This window comes from Tauraco erythrolophus, chromosome 14 (genome assembly GCF_009769465.1).
Source record: "Tauraco erythrolophus isolate bTauEry1 chromosome 14, bTauEry1.pri, whole genome shotgun sequence".
NCBI classification, from domain to species: Eukaryota; Metazoa; Chordata; class Aves; order Musophagiformes; family Musophagidae; genus Tauraco; species Tauraco erythrolophus.
In genome coordinates, this window is record NC_141478.1 from 21,607,527 (window position 1) to 21,629,537 (window position 22,011).

Genomic DNA, 22,011 nt, shown 5'->3' on the forward strand with positions numbered 1-22,011 from the left:
GGGGACCCCAGGACGTGGCGAGGGGCCCGGAGCTGGGGGGGCTGTGGCTCCTGACGCACCAAGGGTGGCACCGAGAGGGTGGCCGTGTCCTGCACCCCCTCCCCAGGGGTGCAGGACACGGCCACACACTTGGGGGTGTCTTGGGGGGGGGGGGGGGGCGTGCATCCTTTGTACCCCTCCTGTGCTCTGCCCTTTGCTCCCCAGCCCCCAGGATTACAGGATAACAGGTTGCCCTGCGGTCCCCCCATCCCGTTCGTGGCCCCAGGACATTCAGAGCCACCCCTGGGTGGTGGCACCGTGGCCTCGGTTAAACACCGACCCCTCTGAAGCAACGTGTTTTAATGATTTCTGGTTTTAAAGCTCGTGAAAATAACAATAATATTAATAAAACCCATAAAAACAAGACTTCCAGTCATCTCAAGGGCTCCCTCCTGAGTTTGAAAAGCCGAACGGACGGAGGGAGCACCCCCCCCCCCCCATTAAGGTGATGAGATTTCCAGCACCTTTGGTCTCAAAAATCCCTGCCAGGGCAGCACCTCCCAATTCCGGGCTGTCTCCTTCCCCACCTTGGGGAGGTGGCATCGCCAGAGACCCCCCCACGAAAAAAAAAATAATGCAGGAGGGATTAAAGCCTACGGAATTTTCTATTGCTAATATGTGATTTACATAATTTCTCCAGCGTTTACAGCCTCCTGCTAAAACTTTGCATCGGTTTCCCTTAGGAACTGGGAAAAAAAAATTTAAAAAGGTTTAAGAAAAGTTAAGTATATAAAAAAAAAAGATTTTAAAAGAGTCCGTCTTGCTTCCTGTCCTTTAGATGTGAAGAAACAGGGTGGGATTTTCTTTTAAGGGGGGAGGTCTCCGGTGGGACAGAGGAGCTTTCTCGAGATGGGGACAGAAGCTGGGACAGGTGCTGTCCCTCCGGCCCTGCTGCCATCAGGATCTGAAAGAAGACAAAAAAAAAAATCAAGAAAAACCCCAGGATTTAGGAAACATTTAAAACCATTATTTCTGAGGGAGGGCAGGAGGGTTTCTTTAGAAACAGCTTCGTTCTTCCCCAAAATAACAAGGAAATTTGATCGAAACACCCCGAAAAGCAGTGTGACGCCAACCCCCACCTCCACCGCTGGCCAAATCCAGCTGGTTTTGGATGAAAAGGAGGGAAAAAAGGAGGCGACCCCCATCTCTGTGGGTTTTTTTTTTGCCAAGGGAAGGACAGAGAAGGACAGACGGACGCGGCTCCTTACTGGGAAATCTTGCAGTTGGTCGCGGGCGACGTAGCGGCCCGTGTAATGGATGTTGCACCTCACCACGTTGTTGGTGAAGTCTGACTCCAGGACGATGTATTTGGGGTTCACTTGAACCTAAAAACGAGGGAAAAGGGAAGGAAAAAAAACCACAACACCCCCCCCCAAAAAAAAAATTAGGAACAGGTAGGGACAGGGGGATGGGCAGCCCCTAAACCCACAGTAAAAGGGATGGCACCAAAAAAAGGTGAACCTGATGGTTGAGAAGATCCCAAGTCGACCCCAAATGGGTAATGTTTGTCCCTAAAAATCCACCCCCCCACCCCCCGACGACCCCCCCGGCCACCTTTAAGACATAATTCCCCGGCTGCACGTCCGTGATGTCGATCCACTGGCAGTCGATGTCGGCGTTGTAGGTGTCGTAGCACCCCGGGCTCAAGCCCTGCGGGGACGGGCACAAAAAAAAAGGGATTCAGGGTGGGATGGGGGGTGATGAACCCGAAGGAACCCTTCGAGCATCCCCATCTCCCCCAAAAATAAAATAAAGCCACCTGGGTGTGGGCAGTGCAGGCGTAACGCTTCAAGTTGCCGAAGTCGCAGGTGGTGTCCTCCAGGCAGAAGCTGGCCTTGTGGCCCTCGGCCACCTTCCGCCCCGTGGTGGCATCCAGCAGGTCGTAGTGGCTGAACTCATCCATGCTGTGGTAGTGCCTGGGGACACGGTGGGGACACCACGCCAAGTCAGGGTGACCCCTCCACCCGAAACGGCGATGTCCCCACCAACCCAAGGTCCACAGCAGCTTGCCAGCTCCCTCCCCGGGGACATTTTCCCCCCAAAAAGGGGGAAATGCCATGAAAAGAGCCTTAAACTGCCACGAAAGGGAGGGTTGATGGAGGGGACACACTCACTGGTGGCAGCTGTGCCACTCCCAGCTGTGGCGGGGCCGGTTGGGCAGGAAATCGGCCGTCCCTTGGTTCTTCACCCGCTGGGGAAAGCGCAGGAGCACCCGCACGTCGTAGTCGGTGGCTTCGGGGGTGTAGGCGGTGCTGGGGACATCGGGGAAGGTCAATGGCCGGGTGTCCCCCCCGCCCTCCAGTCCCAGCCCCCGGGGACAGGAGCCACCCCCAGGCATGGGGTGCAGGTGGCTCTGTGGGGAGAGGTTCCTCCATGGAAAAGGGGATGATGAAGAAAGACAAAGGAGCGGAGAGAGAAGGTCCCCTGTCCCGCAGCACCCGCCAGACACCTTCATGTGTGCCCCTTTCCTTCCCTTCCTTCCCCTGCCCTCCCTTCCCCTCCCTCTTTCCTTTCCCCTTTCCTTCTCTCCTTCATCTTTCTTCCTCTTCCCTTCCTCTTGCCCTTCCCTTCCCCTTTCCCCTTCACCCTTCCCTTCTCCATTTCTTTTCTCCTCTCCCCCCTCCTTCTCCTTCATCCTTCTCCTTTCCTTCCCTCTTCCCTTCTCTCCTCCATCCTTCTCCTTCCCTATCCCTCTTCCCTTCCCCTTTCCCCTTTCACTCTCCTCTCCTTCATCCTTCTCCTCCTTGCCCTTCCCTCTTCCTCTTTCCCCTTTCCTTCTCTCCTCCAACCTTCTCCTTCATCCTCCTCCTTCCCCTTCCCTCTTCTCTTTCCTCTCCTTCCCCCTTTCCTTCTCTCCTCTATCCTTCTCCTCCTTCCCCTTCCTTTCCCTTTCCTCTTCCCTATCTTTCCCTTCCCTTTTCCCCTTTCCTTCTCTTATATTTCCTCCTTCTGCTTCTTCCTCTTCCCTTTCCCCTTTCCTTCTCTCCTCTATCCTTCTCCTCCTTCCCCTTCCTTTCCCCTTTCCTCTTCCCTATCCTTCCTTTCCCTTTCTTTCTCTCCTCCATCCTTCTCCTTCCCCTTCCCTCTTCCCTTGCCTTTCCCCTTTCCTTCTCTCCTCTATCCTTCCCCTCTTTCCCATCCCCTCCCTTCCCTTCCCTTCCTTTCCCTTCCCTTCCTTCATCCTTCTCCTTCATCCTTCTCCTCCCTTCCTTCTCTCCTCCATCCATCTCCTTCCCCATTCTTCTTCCCTTCCCTTCCCTTTCCCCTTTGCTTCTTTCATCCTTCTCCTCTATCCCCTTTCCCTTACCTTTTCCCTGTCTTTCCCTTCCTCTTCCCCCTTCCATTTCCCTCTCTCCTCCACCCCTTCTCCCTTCCCCATTCTTCTTCCCTTCCCTTTCCCCTTTCCCTCTCTCTTCCATCCTTCTCCTCCTTCCCCTTTCCCCTTCCTCTTTCCTTTTCCCTTCCCTTCCCTTTCCCCTTCCTTTTCCCTCTCTCCTCCATCCTTCTCCTCCTTCCCCATCTCTTTTCCCTTTCCCCTTTCCTCTTCCCTTCTCTTTCCCCTTTCCTTCCCCTCTCCCTCCCACCCTCCTCCTCCCCCACCATCCCATCCTCCGCATCCCCCCAAACCCCCCGTGTCCCACCACCCCCAGCCCCATGGCACCGCTCACCTGGCCAGGCACTTCTCCTCTGCCGCACAGCGCAGCGAGTAGAGGTGAGCTCGCTGCACGTAGGTGGATGCTTGGACGTAGTTGGGGTCCGGCACCAAATCAGGGAGACCTGCCGGGAGGACGGGGACAGCCCTGAGGGCCTGGGGACAAGGTCTGGGGACAGGGTTTGGGGACCCCTTAAAAAAAAGGGAAGGGTTTTTTCCCTATTTCCTGCTCTGTTTCCTGTTTTTCACCCCAAAACGGGAGTGAAATCTCCTCGTCTGTAATTGCCGGCATTGCCCCGAAGCAAGGTGCGGATGGACAGACGGACAGCCAGATGGACAGCCAGGCTCCTCCGGGACCACTGGCCCAGAAAGCATTGTGACATCTGCCCCACCAGAAGGACCGCGATGTGGGGGATGCTCCCCAGGCGCTCCATGCCTCAGTTTCCCTCTGCAAAGCCAAGCCCTGCTCCGTGACAACCTCTGCTGTGCATCCCTCCTTCCTGTGAGTGCGATGGCTCATCCCTCATCCTCCTCCCCATCTTCATCCCCATCCCATCTTCATCCTCATTCCCATCCCCATCCCCATCCCAGTCCCATCTTGGTCCCCATCTCCATCCTTGTCCCTGTCCTCATCTTCATCCCCATCGTTGTTGCAATCCTCATCCCCATTCCTATCTTCATCCCTATCCCCATCTTCATCCCCATCCCCATCCTCATCCCCATCCCCTTTCAAGGGACCAGGGGGCTCTGGCCACACCAGCTCCTCCCTTTGTACCCAGACAATTTCCAGCACGTTTCCTTTTTTCCTTGTGATTTTTTTTTTCTCCCTATTTCCTCTTTTTTTAATCTCTATTTTCCCTTTTTCTCTCCTTATTTTCCCTATTTTAATCCCTGTTTTGCCTTTTTTCTCCTTATTTTCCCTTTTTTCTCCTTATTTCCCCTTTTCATCCCTATTTACCATTTTTTCTCCCTATTTTCCCCTTTTTCTCCGTATTTTCCCCTTTTTTCCCTACTTTCCCTTTCGTAATCCTTATTTTCCCTTTTTTTTCCTTATTTTCCATTTTTATCCCTATTTTCCCTTTTTATCCCTACTTTTCCTTATTTCTCCTTATTTTTCCTTTCTTAATCCTTATTTTCCCTTTTGTTTCCTCCCTATTTTCCCTTTTTTTCCTCCTTACTTTCATTTCCTCATTTTCCTTTTTTTTTCTCCTTACTTTCCCTTTTTTTCCTCCCTACTTTCCCTATTTCCCCCCCCACCGCGGGCGAAAAAGAACAATGCCGCCTTGTTTCTGGGCTCTGCCTTCCCTCCAGGGAATCTCGTCACTCCCGGTTCCCGCCCCGCTCGCTTGGTCATCGCTGCTGACGTCATACCCGGGGGCCGCACAACGCCGTGGGGGCGGGGCCCCAAAATCTCCTGATTTAATATTATATTTCAATAATTGACTAATTCAACCTTCGCCGTCGTTCAGAAAATGGCTTTTTCCTCCCCGTTCCTGGTTATAATAAATTCTTGGATGCTCCAGGAGAGGAACCCGACTCCTTCTCCCTCCCGCACCGCCACGGTCCCCGTTGTTATTGTAGGGTCTCCCGCACGATTTTTCCACTCCATCCCAGTAGCGAAGGCTCCAACCGCACCGGCACTGCTGGAGTTAATCAAATGGCAGGATCTGGCCTCGCCACCCTCCGGGCACCCAACCATCCCCATCCCGTCCCCGCCAAATCCTCATCCACTTTTTTTGCTGAGTCAGCATTTTCCCACCTCCTGCAAATTCAGGGGTCTGGCAGATCCCCGCCCCCCCCCCTCCCAACTATCGCCTCCGAAAGGGACAACCACAGCTGGAAAATGGTTGGTTCTCCTCCTCCGCCCCCTCCCCAGGGAGCTGCCAGAGCAGATTTTCTTCTTATTCACCGAGAAAATGAGAATAATTAAAAAAAAATAAAGGCAGATCTGCTCCCCGTCGCTGCCGCTGCCACGCTGTTTGTGCAGGTGTGCTGGGATTAGCTGGAAAAAATCCCTGGCTCCAGCGGTTTTCCAAAGGGGCTGGCTGCTTCGCCTCCCTGTGCCCGGCAGTGCTGGGTCCCAGACCCAAAGACCACCGAAGGGGTTGGCCGTGAGCAGTGGGGACAGGGTGACACCCCCCAAGTGACAGAGATGCACCTCTTCATCCATCCATCCATCCATCTCATGTCATCCCACCCCATCCTATCTCATCCCATCATCTCATGCCATCCCATCCCATCCCATCTCATCCCATCCCATCCCATCCCATCCCATCCCATCCCATCCCATCCCATCATCTCATCCCAACCCACCCCATCCATCTCATGCCATCCCATCCCATCGTCTCATGGGATCCCTCCTCCACAGCATCCCTCCTCCAGCACCTCCTGACCCTTCATCCCCTCCATCCCATCCCAGCCCCACCGAATCTTCTCGAGATCCCCATGTTGGTTGGTAAACGTCTGAAGACAGCAACAAAATCAACCCAGACCCATCTCCAAGCCCACAAAAGAGAGACTTTTTCAGCAAGACCATCATCTCCTGACCCAGGTGCCCCATCCACGGGTGATGGCATCCTCAGGTGTCACCATGGCCACCACTGCTCAAACTTAGTGGGTACCAAAATCTCCGTCACGCCATGGGATTCCCAAAAGCCTCTGTCGTTCAAAAAACAACCCTGGGTGACCCATTTGCAGGAGAGGAAGGTGAAAAATCCTCCTGGAGATGGAGGAAAGGAGAGAGGAGTAGTCTAGGTAGGGCTCAGGGTGAGGAACCCCCTGGAGATGCCTCCTGGGGGTCAGTTGAGAGCAGGGAGCCCCGGTGGGAACCAGCGCCTTGGCCAAAACCCCACGAGGAGGGGTGGGTGGGCTATCTGCCCCGCGGGCTTGGCTTTCACCAGCCAAGACCTCCTTCGCAGGAGATGATTCGGCCCCTGAGCAAGACATGGGTGACACTTGGGTCCTCCGCAGCGGCTGTGAGCAGAAGACATGAAGACTTTTGGCGTCTCCTCCCTGTCTCCTTGCCAAAACCTGGTCCGCTGCCTTCACCTCCCTCTCTTGACCAAGCCACATGAGATGCTCCTCTCCCACCTTCACCACCACCTCCCTGCCAACGGATTCAGGGCTGGAGACCGTTCCGATGCTCCTTCTCCTCCTCTCTTCTGGACAGAGGGAGGTGAAGGACCCGCGATGCTCACGCAAGCCCTGATAAACCCCCTCGTAAAAGCCAGTGGGATCTAATTGCTTAATCAACCCCCCCAGGTGCCCCAGCGAGGGGCTGGGAATGCCGCGCATTCCTGGCGGAGCCCCGGTGGGATTAGAAGGCTCTTAAAGAGCTTAGGCGCATAATTAACATCTGATTCGGCTTTACAAAGTGTTTTGGGCAATTAAGAACCCTGCCTGAGGGGTGGCCCTGCAGCTGACAGCCTTGGGGGGGTTGCTGGGGTTTTTTTTTGGGTGACCCCCAGGGAGGTGACAGCTTTCCCTAAACAAGCTTGGCTGATGCACCAAGAGGTGGGTGTCCCACTAACGGGCTCATCAGCCAACAAGGGTTGTCCACCTCGATCCCCCCGACAGAGCCCCGGCACTGTGGGACTGTCACCTCCTGGCCCAGCTTCCAGGGATCCTTGAAGGACACAGCCTTTGCCAACGGGGAGAAGCTAAGCTTGGCAGGCATATTCCCATATCCCCTCTGTCGCCTTGGGTCATCTGTAGGGCAGTGGGCCCTAGGCATCCCTCCCCAGAGACGCGGGACCGTCTGCATCCCTCATCCCTGCAGCCCTTGTCCCTCCATCTGTCAACCTTCCATTCCTTGACCCTCCATCTCTCGTCCTTTTATTTCTTGACCTTCCATCCCTTGACTTCTCTATCCCTTGACCCTCCATCCCTTGACCCTCCATTCTTTGACCCCTCCATCCCTTGACCCTCCATCCCTTGACCCCTCCATCCCTTGACCCCTCCATCCCTTGACCCCTCCATCCCTTGACCTCTCCATCCCTTGACCCCTCCATCCCTTGACCCCTCCCCATCCCTTGACCACTCCATCCCTGGCCTGGCAGGAGTGGTTGCTCCTGACGAGGTGGGCAGAGATCCGGAAGAAGATCCTCTCCACTCAAACTCTATCCCCAAATTCTTTCCCACTCATGCTCGGAGGGGCCGGCCGGCCCTCGGCCTGACCCAGCCCGGCTGTTCTCGCTGTGTTTACTCACTCGCACGCAACGGGGCAGGGCTGCGACGAACACTTCCCCTGGGATGGGTTTTTCCCAGAAACCAGGGCTGGGCGGGTTACGGGGTCAGACGGGTCAGAGGCTCCAGCTGGGATGGGTTTCCCAAGGGCCAGGAAGGGATCAGATCCCCCAGGCCACTGTTCATCTCGCCCTCCAGCCTTGCTTCCCCTTCCACCGCTGAGCAAAAATAACGCTCTCGGCCAAAATCCCTGGGATTCCATCGGCATCTGGGGCAGCAGGATGCGCAGTGACAGCACGCCCCGCTGCGGCTCCGAGGGGGCCATCGGCCCTGAGCACAGGTGGACCCCACGAACCGAGTGTGTCCCTGCACCAGGCGCACGGCCAGGATGACTGGGGACACGGCACCATCCTACCCCACCAGTGCAACTCCACCCCACCCCACAAGTGTGGGATGAGCCGAGACCCACCCCAAGCCCAGAACCCGCCGGGATGTGCCCCTTCGCAGCCCTTCCCTTTCCTTCTCATTTCCCACCACCTCGACCGTCCTTCCCAAAACACGTTGGGTCTCCACCATCCTCAACCTCTTGGTGGCCATGTTGGTCCCCATCTCGGAGAGCGACCAGCCCCAGACACGGGCACGGAGAGCTCTGCCCCAACCGATGGAGCACCCAGGGCATCATCCCGCCCCAGGGTGCTGCCCCCCCACCCCAAAGTGTCCCCCCACTCCAAAGGACTCACCCCGTCCGCCGTGGCTGGGCCTGTAGACGCTGCCCACGCTGACCCGAGCTTGATTATCGGGGACGGCTTGCGGCATTTCGGGGCTCCTGGCAGGCAGGTAGGACTCGGGGCGAAGAACCCCGTAAGGCTCCAACGCCCGAAAAGGCGGCTGTGGTTCATAGGGGGGGTACTGCCCCCCATACCCCGTCCCGGTAGGACTTTGTAGGTTATCCGTCGCCGCACCACCGTGGCCAGCGGTTTGCCGGTTGCCGTACAAGTCCGAGCCGCCCTGCTCCGGTGTCGCCCCAGCGTCGTGATACAAACTATGGGAATACCGGCGATCCAACCCGTCGACTGGTTGAGGGGCGGCGGCGGGTACGTAGGGGCGTTCGGCTGCTGGGTAGTAACTCTGGGCTCTATAGGGGCTCTGCTCCTCTCCGTAGTCTTCATAGCGTGTCCGAGCTTGGAAGGGATACACCACGCCGGCGCTCGCCGCCGCCGAAGCCGCGGCCACCCCGCCGCCGCCGCCGCCGGTGCTCCGGTAATAGGTGTACGCCTCGTCGTACGCCCGCGGGGCCTCGTAGGGCTCGTATTGGGGGGCGAAAGGGAATTGGGGGTACGGCGGTTGCCCGACGGAGGCGTAGGCGAAGGCCGAAGAGGAAGATGAAGAGGACGGTTGGCGCGAGCGCCCGGCGGGCCTCCCCCGCTGCGAAGCCGTCCCGTCGCCCACCGGTCCCTCGCGCCAATTTTCGGGCACCTGCCCGAAACCGAAGGGATGTCGCGTTTGGCCGCGAACCGTTTCGGAACCGGGTACTTGCCGTCGAACGTTACCGTTTCCTCCCGTTCCCGCCAACAACAACCGGTTGCCTCCGGTTCTTTCTTGCCTCGCCGGGACGTATTCGGTTCCGGTATTAAGTAAACTATAAACGCGCCCGTTGTTCTCCCATTGAATCAGTTGCCTCCACGGTTGCCCGGTTCCTCCCGCTTCTTGCCCGCTCGCCAAAAAACACAACCCGCAACTCAACGCTGCCCACAACCCCCACGGAGCCATCCCGGGAACGGAACCCACCCCCCACCCCCCCCCACATCCATCCACATCCAACCCCGCCGCTACCGGTCGCTTTGCGCGGCGGCTTCTCCCCCCGGTAAAGGCGCTCCCGGGGCGGGCGGAGCGGCCGCGCTCGGCGGCGGGGAGGGGAAGCGGCGGCGGGGAGTAACCAGCGCGGAGCGGGGCAGGATGAGTGCGGGAGGGGCGGGTTTTAGGACCCAGCGGCGGCGGGGAGGGGAACCGCCCCCCCCCCCCCACTCTCCGCCGCTTCTCCTCCCCGCCGCCGCTGGGTCCTAAAACCCGCCTCCCGCACTCATCCTGCCCCGCTCCGGGCTGGTTACACCCCTGATCCATCGAAAACCAGCCGAAAAAAAAAAAAAGAGGAAAAATTAGTGATTTGTTGTGGTTTTTTTTTCTTATAAAATACCAACGTTTATTGCAACCCCGGCTTTTCCCGCCGTTTCGCCCCGAATTCGGCGCGTTTTCGGGGTTCGCTGCCAAAGAAAGGGGGCGGCTGGATGAGAGGAGGGACACGATGTTGGGGGGTTTCGCCCCAAAAAAAGACCCAAAGCCGCCGAGGCTTGAGGCCATGGGGAGGGGCTTGGAACTCAAAAAGCTCCGGCTCGGTCTCAAAGGAGAAACCGTGCCCCCAAAATGGAGCTTTTCCCCAGAATTTACCTGTTTTTGTGACAATTTGGAGTGTTTTCTTTATTTTTACCCCAGAATTTGCCTCTTTTTGTGACAATTTGGGGTGTTTTCTTTATTTTTCCCCCCAGAATTTGCCTCTTGGTGACAATCTGGGGACGTCACCTCGTCCTCCCTGGGGACCCCCTGAACCCCCTCCCCAACACCCCCCGTTACCTTTTTACAGCCCCACGACCCCAGCCTGGCATCCGTAGGGGGATACTTCAGGGTAAAAACAGGGCTGGGAAAAAGCATCGTGGTGTCCTTCTCTCCCTCTCCCACCCTGGGGAAACTGAGGCAGCACCCCAAAAGCCAGACCAGACCCCCCCAAACCTCTGCCACCCCCCTGCCCCTGAAGCTGCCCTTGTGCCATCCGGCCTTTTCCTTTAAGCCCCGGCCAGAGCGACGCGCGTTTTCCACGCGTAGATTTTTCCTTTTTCCCATTTTCCCCCCACCCCGTTCCCAGCTCCGAAACCAGGGATGGAGCCAGAACGAGACCAGAGACTAAACTTAAGCTGATCCCACTGGATCCCACCACTGGCCTTTACTGGAGGGACCGAATCCCCCCTCTTGGGACCCCCCCCAAATGCCTTACACCCCCCAATATTATTTTTTTTTTGCTTTTCCTTCCTCCCGCCCGCGCTCCTCCCTTCTTCCCGCAGGGACTGGAAATTCCAGAGTTGATGTCATAGGCAGCGCTGGGCTGGCTGGGAAAAGTCTGGCCTAAACCTCCTCCTCCCACCCCCCCATTGTCCCCCTCTTTGGGGACAAGGACATGGTTGGGAGTCGAGTCTTGGCTGTGAATCCGCATCGCCCCAGCCAGGATTTGGGGGGGGGGGGGGGGTGATGGTGACATCTGGGGGACACACACGCAGTGGGGACAGAGTTACCCCCACCCTGGGACAGGAGGGATGCTGGGGTAGGTGAAGGGGGTGGGTCCCTATAGATTTGGTTCAACGGGGGGGGTCCTGCGTGGTGGCACTGGGATGCGGTGATAGAGGGGACAGGCTCCATCACCCTTAATTGGGGGGTTGCAGGCGGGGGGGCGGAGGGGTAAGGACATGTAGGGTCCCACCCCACATCCCCACGGGGGTTCAGCATCCCCTGGGGGATGCAGGGAGGGGGTGGCCGGAGCCCACCTGTCCCAAAACGCGACCCTGGGCCACCACGATGTGACACGAGGGGCCGTGTCTCGCTGTCCTGGGGGGAGGTTGTGGGGGGGGGGGGGGGGGTGTCTCCACTTATCCCACCCCCACTAGATGGTGCCAGCAGCCCACGCTTGCGATGCCACCGCGCATGGGGCGACAGCGGTGGGGACAGCCACCCCTGCAGTGGCTTCTTCCACCCCAGCCCCACGGAAACCCCTTCCCGAGAAGGGGGCGGAGGGGCTGGATGGACACCACCCCCCCCCCAACCATTTTGTCCCCTTTTCTTTTTATAGGGGTGGATGTGGGTGGCCGGATCCAGCATCAGGGCAATGGCATCGTGATGTGATCCCCAAAAAAGAGAGGGCAAGGCGAAGCCACCATGCTGGGGAAACTGAGGCAGCGCTGGCCTGGGCCAAACCCCCAGTGCAGCTTCGGTGCCTCCATCCCTTCCTGCTGGGCTCAAATCCTAAATTTTAAGTTAATTTGTCCATTCTGCTTTTACTTTGCAGAAATAATTACCAATACAGCAAATTCCTTGAATTCCCAAGCGATTAAATTACGTCACGACTTAATTAGCTAAAGCTCAGTTTTTCTATTATTATTATTTATTTTTCGGCCATTTGGGATAACTGGTTATGTGAGTAATTGGGTGTTACCTTACGGAATCACAGGGGACGTGTGGGCACCGCGGGGCACGGTGGCACGAAGGCTCCTCTGGCTCCAGCCGTGTCCAACTCACCCAAAAACTCCTTCCCAGGCTTTTCCTGCTGCCTTTTTTTAGTATGGATTTTCCAGGATTGACTCGATTTTTCAAGGCAGCCAAGTGAGGCAAAGGATGGGGGAGAAAAAAAAGGAGAATTTAACTTTACTTGAATCTCTCCTTTCTTGCCCCAAAACAGGCTGTTTCGGGGAACAGCAGATTTTCCCCCCCGAGTAATTTTTAACAGTTTATGGCAGAAATTCCCCCTTTTTCTCCAGTTCCTACCATATCAAGGACCACCAAACTCTCACCTCTTCAATCCCTATGCTGTGGGGACAAGAGGATGGGACCAAGGCCACCAAGCTGAGTCAGTGTCGGAGGACAAGGACAGCCACGTTCCCATGCCAGGGCCAGTCTCTTGCTCTTAATTTTCCTCTAAAATCTGCCAAATTTTGAGATGTTACACCCTCACTGGGTGAGGAAACCCCTTCGTGCCACCGCTGCAGAGGAATCACCTCCTTTCCCCGTGAGCCGATGGCTCTGCTCTCCCTAGATAAAAAAAAAAAAGGGAAAAAATATAAAAAATAATCCAGATTAAAAGAAAATTATCAAAACAGCTGTCCTCCACGTCCAATCCCACTCCCTCACCAAAATCCCACCGAGTTTTATATTCCCGATGTCCCAGGACAGGTTTAGGAGCAGGGAGAGGATGAAGTGCCGCTAAGCATCCTGCAGCAATTAGCAGCAGAGGGATTTATTTTTTGGATTGTCTTGTCCTCAAGAGCCTTTATTCTCCAGGAATTTCTCCGGCAATGGCATCCCATAAGTAGGAGCTCCAAAGCGGAACAAGGGTTGCGCAAGGTCCTTCCTTCCCAGAGCTGGTCTTGAGGCAGAAAAACAAGAAAAGTGTGGGGAAAAAAAGTATGATTTGGGATAATAAAACTAAAACTCGAGCTTGGGGTGAGGTGGCTCCTCTTCTCCTTTCTCCTCAGCTTGGGCAACACCACAAATAAAGCAAAATTCGAGAGCAATTACATGGAGAAACCCGTAATTTCTGAAATAATCCCTAAGAAAGGATGGAGCGGGGAGGTCCCAGCCCTGCCACCACCTCGCCTGGGCTTGCTTAGCCCCTTCCCCACCCCACGCTCGACCCACAGATGGTTGGGGAGGGTCTTCAAGGGATGGTGGTCCTTCTCCAAACACGTGCTCCCCAGTAGTTTTGAACCCTCACAGCGCTCCTTGACACCTACATTGACGTTCCTCTTGCACGTTTAGCAATTAAAGGTGATTTTCTTCACCTCCTGATGTTCTTAACGGAGCTTCTAATTAATTTGCTTCTGATTTCCATCCCTGTTCGTGTTACGGCCTCATTGGAGATGTCAGCGATGCTCTTCAACAACGTCACCTCTGGGGTTTTTTATAGCCGAGCACAGTTTGGGATGAGAATCCAAGGGTGTTTCTAAGAAACCCACCATCCTCAAGAGATGCTATCCCTCAGGGACATCCACAGGCAGGAGAAACTGGTGAGACCCCGGCTCCTGGCCCCAGCCCAACCCACACTGAGCATCCCACTAGGGATGGCAGGGTTTTAGTCTGAGACCTGTTTTGGTGGCTCAAATCATAGAATCACAGAACGGTTTGGGTTGGAAGGGACCTCAAAGATCATCTAGTTCCAACCCCCCTGCCATGGGCAGGGACACCCTCCACTACACCACGTTGCTCAAAGCCTCATCCAACCTGGTCTTGAACACTTCCAGGGATGGGGCATCCACAACTTCTCTGGGCAGCCTGTTCCAGTGCCTCACCACCCTTAGAGGGAAGAATTTCTTCCTTAGATCTCACCTAAATCTCCCTCTTTCAGTTTAAAGCCATTGCCCCGTGTCCTATCACTACATTAAATTAGCTTTTCGGTGTTGGACCAGCCATCAGGGACATTAAAGGTGACCAGGAGAAGCATCTTTTTTCATCTGAGCTCCCAGCACACACGTTTGTAAATTGAATCACGTTGTCATTGCCTTTGTCTCAGTGGTTCTGCAGGAGGAACGTTCCCTCCCTTATCTCCCCCAAACTCCTATCTTAAGTTTCCAGCCTGTTTGGGTGACTCTCTTGCTTTGCAACCCACCACAGCTCTTCGCTAAGCCAGGAAGATCCATCACCTTCCTGGAGGTGAGAGTCAAGTCTGAGAAGCTTTTTGCTTATGTGAGCTTTCCCAAAGGGCATCGTCCTCCGATCTCCTGAGCCTGGTCTCCATCATGGTCCTCAACACAAACCAGCCCTTGTTGGGGAACAAGGGGAAGGTGGAATGGACATCTCCAGGGACATTATCCTCAGCAGCTCGCAAGTCCTTCCCTCTCCTGTGATCATAGTTGGGTGTCTTGAGTCCAGGGCTGGATTTAGGGTCTCAGCACCCTAAAAACCACCCTCTGCCACAATCTTACCCACCCGTCTCAGCATCTCCCAGGGGGTCCCAGCACCTCCCCGGGGGTCCCAGCCCAGCACATATGCCAGGTACCCCGCAAGCTTTGCTCCCGGATGGCAGGAGATGGAATTAATTAGGGAGGCAGAGTGGATAATGACATGTTTTTTAAAAGCAAGTTGTTTGCAGCCGACTTCTCCGGAACGGGTTATTTATAGGACGTGGCTGTAACCTAAATAAAGCAGCTGAATTTCGCCATCCTGCTCCGGGAGGACGATGCTGGCTGGGTCCCAGGGGGCAGTCCAGACCTCCCCCATTGATGTTCCTCAGGTTCCCAGCTTGAGGACCCCGAGTATCTCCCTGTGGGCAGTAACGCTGGTTAAATGAGCTGGTTTAATGATCAGAGCCTCGTTAGGGGACTCTGCCCCCCCCGCCAGTGCCCGATCCCTCCCGCGGGACCCCGAGGAGGGGGATGCAATGCTCGGTGGCAGCTGGACCAGCTGCTTCACCGCGGCTTGACGCCAGCCCTGGGCTGGGAGCAGAAGCCGGGGCCGTATCCTGAGCAGAGTCAGGGCAAAGCCATTTCCCAGCCCAGCTGGCAACTGGGAGGGGGTCTCAGACCCCCTCAAACCTCAACCCATGTCACCCCAAGGGAGCCTGGCATTAGCTGGCAGTGATGCTACAGCCACCTCCCTGCACCAGGAGCAATGAACCTTCTCCCACCACCTTCTTCTTCATGATCTTCCTCCTTTTTTCCCTCTGGCTGCTCTCACGGTTTATATTTCCCCATTTCCCCCAAATTTAACCCATCGCTGCCCTCCTGCCTGCAGCTGCCTGGTGTCTCCTGGGTGGGCTGGGACAGTGGTGGCAGCTGGCACCAGCAGAAGATCATCCCCAGACCTTGCCAGGATGACATGTGCTTGCAACGGGGTCCCTCAAAACCCTGTTTTGGTTCACCAGACACAGTCAATGGTGGGGTTGCAGCCCCACTCCCCCATGCCTCAGTTTCCCCATCTTGCCTAGCAGAGGCCTGGAGACCAGCGGCGCGAAGCTGAGCTGGTGTCAGGGTGGTGAAACAAACCCCCAACGTGTCCCGTGTCTTTCCTACAACCCCTTTGGAAGGAGAAACACCACCCGGAACGGTGACAAATGCCTTTGCCCGGCTCACGAGCGGAACGGCGAACGGCGGCTGCTTGCGCTGCGGAGCGGCAGGTGGATAAATACAGAGCGAATAAAATGAATAGTTTTGTTTGTTCTGCTCTTCTCTGATTTAATAGCTTCTGGGTGAGCAATTACTCCCTGTGACAAGAGCAAATAAGCGGCATTAGCGTAATTGGTTGAGTATTACTCTGCTTTGCGCTCTCAAACGCGACATTAGGACCTCGGCGTTTACTCTTCAAGGTGGTTTTCTGCCCCAGCCGAGGCTGGAGGGATGCTCGGTGCGGGTCGGTCCTGGTTTTACCAGCAAAACCCCAAACCCAGCTCCTTTTTGCCATTCCCAGCGAGCCAGAATTGCTTTTTTAAATTTATTTTTTTTTCCCTTAATATTTGCTACAGAAGATCTACAGGGTGAAATCTCACCTGGAGGGCGGGCTGAGAGGTCTTGCTACAGGGCTGGATGCATCTCATCATGATGCTCATCTTCTCCTCCGTGGTGGATGTCTCTATCAGGAGCAATTGAAAGAGTGACCAAGAACTGTCTGGGGAAGAAAAAAAACAAAAAACAACAAAACAAGCAAACACCAAACAAACAAACCCCAAAACCAAGAGAAATTGGCTTTTGGGTTAGGGAGAGGCAGCAATTTCATATAAATCTGCTTCTTTGTTTTCCTGCTGACCCATGCACCTTGTCCTACCACCATCTTGGGTTCCACCTTCCCACTGTCTGGTGAAACCAGTGGCAGCATTGTCCACGGAAAAGCAACCTCTTGAGCCCAGAACAGGAGATGAAGAGTCACTCATGGAAGGGTAATTCTCAACTCTTTAGTGCGACCATCCAGCCAATTCCTTATCCACTGAGTGGTCCCTTCATCAAATCCGCGTCTCTCCAATTTAGAGACAAGGATGTCGTGTGGCACAGCATCAAATGCTTTTGACAAGTCCAGGTAGAAACGCACTTCGATGTCTCATGAAGATTGAGAGGGACATCTACATTTTGGCATCATGATCTGCCTTTTAAGATGTCCCAGGCCAATAAAATTATAATGAAACACCCCCAGGGCCTGGGAATCCCTGCATTTAGCATCCTGGTGGGCCCTGGACCAGGATGCTGAGCTTTGAATACCACCAACATCCCAACACCCTCCTACCGCCCTTCCCAGCGTGGAAGGGCTTTCCTCCCCTGGAGGCTTTTCCAGCTTTCTCCTCCTCCTCCTCACTTGGTCTTATCTCCTAAACAACGTATGTCAGGCAGCATTAGCTCAGCCTTCCCCGGATCCCTGCCCAGCGAGCATCCCTTGCAAAACCAATCGCTCTGCATCAGCAGAAGTGTCCGGAGCGATAAAACCCGTTGAGCAGCGGCGGTTCCGGACGACCAACCGCTGGACGTTCCCAACCTTATTAAGACCTTGAATATATCGGCAGATTTTCCGCTCCACCTGCCAGCCCAGCTGAGGGTGAACAAATTCCTTGCACGAGTCAGAGTCTTTTGCTTCTTCTTTAACCCTCGTGGAGATTTACAGCCCTTCGGTGGCTTTCTGGGGAGATGACAAAGTTCAGCCCTTCGTTGCTCCACAGTAAGGTGGCTGCTTGCCTCAGTTTCCCCCTCTGTAAAAAAAAAAAAAAAAGAATGATAATTCTTAGCAGTTTGGGATCTCTTCATCCATTCCTCACATCCGCAGCTCCAAGCCTGGAAGGAGAGACATCCATCCGCATCGGACATTTGGATCAGAAGGTTCATACCAGGCTGCTCCCTAAACCCCCACCAGCTCCCTAAACACTTCACTTCATGCAGAAAGTTGGAGAGTGATTTCTCTTTCACCCAGTTGTGGGGGAAAAAAAAAAAGGAGTGAGGAGATGTATCTGGCTGAAGACATGACATTTTTCTAAGGTCTTCTCCAGCTGGATGCAGCATCTTTTGCTTCTAAAGCAGTGGCTTAGTCATAGCAAGGAGGTTGGGAAAAAAGCAAGCCCCAAACCTTACCTTCTCTCTTCGACTGGGTTGATTTATGCAGGTTACATTGATTTGTAACATAAATTTTGCAAGATCATTTAATATTCCGTTTGTTGTACGACTTGGAGAAGCCTTGAATTCCTTATAGTCAGGAATCTGAATATAATAACGCTCTTCTCTGAAGCAAGATCCTTTCATCCAGAAAAAAAACCCAAAACAGACCTGGAGGTGCTCTCCCAGCTCCCAACTTCTCTCTAATGACATCTCTATCTCCTGTCTTTCTCTATATAATTCCATCTCTCTGGGTCACTTGACCTATTGCTGCAAAGCTGATGGCTCCAGGCGATGCTGTAGCAGGTGCCACATCTTGCAGTCAAACGCTGTAGCTCCCGGTGAGAAAAGAGGTAGAAAAATGTCATAAATTGGAGTGGTTGTGGGGATTTGAAGGTGTTCAGAAATGTAATGACATGTGCTGGGGCTGGGTCAGCCAGGGCTTATAGCATGGTGGGCTGCCGTCCCTCACCCTGCCACCGCCATGGGGCAAAGATACCCATCCCAGTATCCAAACTGGGTTAAAATCACAGAATCATAGAATGGTTTGGGTTGGAAGGGGCCTTCAAGACCATCTAGTTCCAACCCCCCCTGCCATGGGCAGGGACACCCTCCACTACACCAGGTTGCTCGAAGCCCCATCCAACCTGGCCTTGAAAACTTCCAGCAATGGGGCAGCCACAACTTCTCTGGGCAACCTGTTCCGGTGCCTCACCACCCTCATGGTGAAGAATTTCTCCCTTAGATCTCACCTAAATCTCCCCTCTTTCAGTGTAAAGCCATTGCCCCTTGTCCTATCACTACACGTCATTGTCAAAAGCCCCTCTCCAGCTTTCTTGTAGCCCCTTTAGGTACTGGAAGGCTGCTAGAAGGTCTCCCCGGAGCCTTCTCTTCTCCAGGCTGAACAACCCCAACTCTCCCAGCCTGTCTTCAGAGGAGAGGTGCTCCAGATCATCTTCACAGCCCTCCTCTGGACCTGCTCCAACAGGTCCACATCTTTCTGATGTTGGGGGCCCCAGAGCTGATCCAGCATTAGAGCCCTGCTCCTGCTGCAGCTGATGGAGAGGAGGGAAGACTTCATTGTAGACTCTCTCCCCAGTGCTAGTGCACAATTTCAAAAGCAGCTTAAGGTGATGAAAGACCTTTGTATGGTCTTTGGTGGTGTTTACTCCATCCCTCCTGCAAGGACTAGTTGCCAGCTGGATTAGGGAGCTGATCAGACTTGTGGCTACCTCCGTCCACATCTACAGGGTTAGTTATCCCGCAGACAGTTAGATGCTGAAACTCAAGTCATCCTAATCCCACGGGAGGCCCCTAATCCCTCCCTGCTGCCACTGGCACTTACCAGTTAAGCTGCAAACGTGGGAGAAACCCACTGCGCTGCGTCTCCAGCGATGGATCAACCTTCTCGTGCACCTTGCGCAGCCCCTCTGAATTCTGCCTGCGAGGAAGACATGCACAGATGAAAAATCTCCCAAGGGTTTGGATCAAAATGGGATTTCTTGTTGTTTTCCCCTCTTTTCAGACCTGGAGAGGCGTGGAGGATGGAGGGAACGGGCTGGCAGGTGGAGATACCACCTCATGCTGTCAACCATGAGCATCTCATCTCAGGAGCTGAATCAAGGTGGCATCTCAGGCACCCCAGCTATGTCCCCAGCAATGGGTTTGTGGCCATCATCTGCTCTTGTGATCCGACAGACCCTCATGAAGGTGCTGGTGTGGGGTGACCCAAACCACGCTACTTGGACAAGTGGTTTCAGTTTGTAAGTTCATTTAGACACCAAACAGCCCAACAGAAGAGTTTTCAGCCCAAATTTGCCCATTCCCACAGAGATGTGCTGGGGAGAAGGAAGGGAGCTGATGGGACACTGCAGGGGCACGGACAGCAGCTGCACCCCCTTCCATGAGGGGGAACACTCGGTGCTTTTGCAAGATCAATCCCGTGTCATGACCCCTCTTGGACAACACATCTCCATTTGCAAGGAGGCAGGAGCGTCCTCTCCCACATCTCCCCATCTTCTGGGTCCCAGAGCTGTAGCTCCATATACCAACTGGACAGGATGAAGGAAGTCATCCGGCCAAAAAGCATCGTCCCCAGCCTCCATGCCACCAGCAAGCCAGCCTTGACCTCCCTGGATGATTTCCAGACGCTGCCTTTAAACCCAGACAGGAAAATTTCTCACTGCCAGCCCGGCAAGGGGGAAGCAGACTGTTTTCGCAGCTCTCTGCAAGTGTGACAAGGTGTCAGGGTTCATCTTGAAGCTCTCCCGGCTGCTTTCAGGGGAACCAAAAGCTGTTTTTAGAGGCTTTAAAAAAACAAAAAGGAGGGAAGGAGGGAATTAAAAAAAAAAAAAAGAAAAAAAGGTGTTTTGCCATAAGGATCAATTCTCCCTCACTGGGCAAAGCTGACTAATTTGTAAACTGTGAGAAAAGACTAAAAAGAAGCCAGCGAGCGAGAAATGCCAGATGAGGATAAGCGCAGAGCACTGCTAGGCGAAGGGATGCTGGTTCCTCCAGGACTCATCTGTTCTCCTGAAAAAAAAATGGGAAGTAAAAAGGAAACTTTCTGGGGATGGTTTCCCTTTCAGATGCCACCCAGGTGGACCTCCCAGCGAGGTTGGAGACCCCCTGGAGCCACCCTCTTGGCTACTGAGCCCTCTCACCCTGTGGACAGGCATCTTCTGGGCTTTCTACAAGCGAGAGGAGAGCGGGGTCAGCCAGGCAAGGGTACCAAAAGGTCCCCTGGGTTTACACCATCCTAAGGCTCATAAACCTCATCAGCAACCTCCTTGGCTGCGGCACAGCTCCTGTTGACCCCGTGCCCTGCTTCCCTGGGTGGGAGAACACATCCCCAGGCCTACATGGCTCCGTTTAATTCCAGTCCAAACCTGCGTTTAGCGGAGGATAAAAGGTGAGTGGAGCGCAGGTTGGGATTGCTAATTAGAAACAATCGATCAGAGAGGAGGAATTAAAGCAGTAAAAACCAGGAGAGGAAATGGAAATTTCTGCATCCAGCAGAAGAAAAACTTAATGCTGGGTTCCAAAGGCATGTCCTGGAGGAAGGGCTGAGTGGGCAGCATGGTCTGGGAACACCATCCATGCTGCTGCCTGAATTTTTGAATGGAGGCAGGAGCAGGGAAATTCACTTTTTTTTTTTTTAACCAGACAGGAGGGAAAGAAGAGTGAATTCGTGCTTCTTGTGCTTCTCCTCCTTGCTTACAAAAGGGTGGGCTTCAGCAGGCGTTTTACCATCCTCAGAGCAGACAGACCGTGTCCCCATGACTGGCATCAGTGTGGCAGTTCTCCCACCTTGGGGCTATGGGGCTGGAGAAACATGGTGCAGAAAACCCTCTGGGTAAGCCAGTTCAAGCTGCATCCCCAAACCAGGAGACTGAAACTGGACCAGGGCCGAGGTCCTGAGCAATGCCAACTCAGCCAGTGCTTATCAAGGCGTGAGTCAGAGACGTCTGACCTTTCAGATCCTGGCTCCAAACCCACCTTTAAGGCTCGTTTCAGTCACATACAGTTGGGCTTTCATCTCCCACAGAGATCTCCTGAGCTGGAAATAGCATCTGGGGGAGGTATGGTGTAGGCTTGCCCAGTTCTTACTCATCTCCAAGTGGAGTAAAAGACAAGGACCAGGAGGGCTGCCCAGACCTGGGGAGCACCACATACCAGGAAGGAGGAGGAGGAGGAGGGATGAGCTGCAAGATGTTGATTTTGGAAGAGGCACTCGCCATCTCCCAGTTCTACAGCGATGCTGATGCATCATACGCTCATAAGAGGAGGGGAGGTGACCACACGCTCGCTGACGAATACAGTGAGGTCACAGGGATGGGAGTTCAACCAAGATATGAGGTCATGGGGTGTTCTCAGCCAGCATCTCCTCTTCAACCCAAATCCAAGCCCCTCGACAAGGAGCTGAAGGTGCCCAAGTCGTTTGGCATCTCTTGGGTTTGGCGCTGACCTGTTTACAATGGCTTTGGAAGACCTCAAGTCTACATCCCATGTGTAATGTCATTACAAGGCTGTGTAATTGCTGCATAATCGTCCTTCTTCCTGAGGCTGGTGCACCCTGGGGTTCCAGCCTCTCGATCTTAATTAAAAAGAATAAATCTTAATCAATCTCAATCGTAATTGCAGAGCTGGGAGGGCAGAGGGAGGGTCCCTCAGCACACAACCCACCTTCGTGGTGTAAAGGGAACGTGAACCCATGCAAGGAAACAAGTCTGACAAAGGCTCTCGGAGGTGCCGTGC

General features: G+C 54.4%; 1 protein-coding gene across 1 annotated transcript; it reads right to left on the minus strand.

Moving 5' to 3' along the window:
* Nucleotides 1–1,243: 1,243 nt before the first annotated feature.
* Nucleotides 1,244–21,494, minus strand: LOXL1 (lysyl oxidase like 1). Its single transcript, XM_086620584.1, is given in 9 exon segments — nt 1,244–1,270; nt 1,272–1,364; nt 1,594–1,689; nt 1,799–1,955; nt 2,154–2,291; nt 3,708–3,816; nt 8,617–9,590; nt 19,100–19,195; nt 21,430–21,494. Coding segments are annotated over 9 exon segments (1,755 nt in total).
* Between the last annotated feature and the right edge of the window lie 517 nt (nt 21,495–22,011).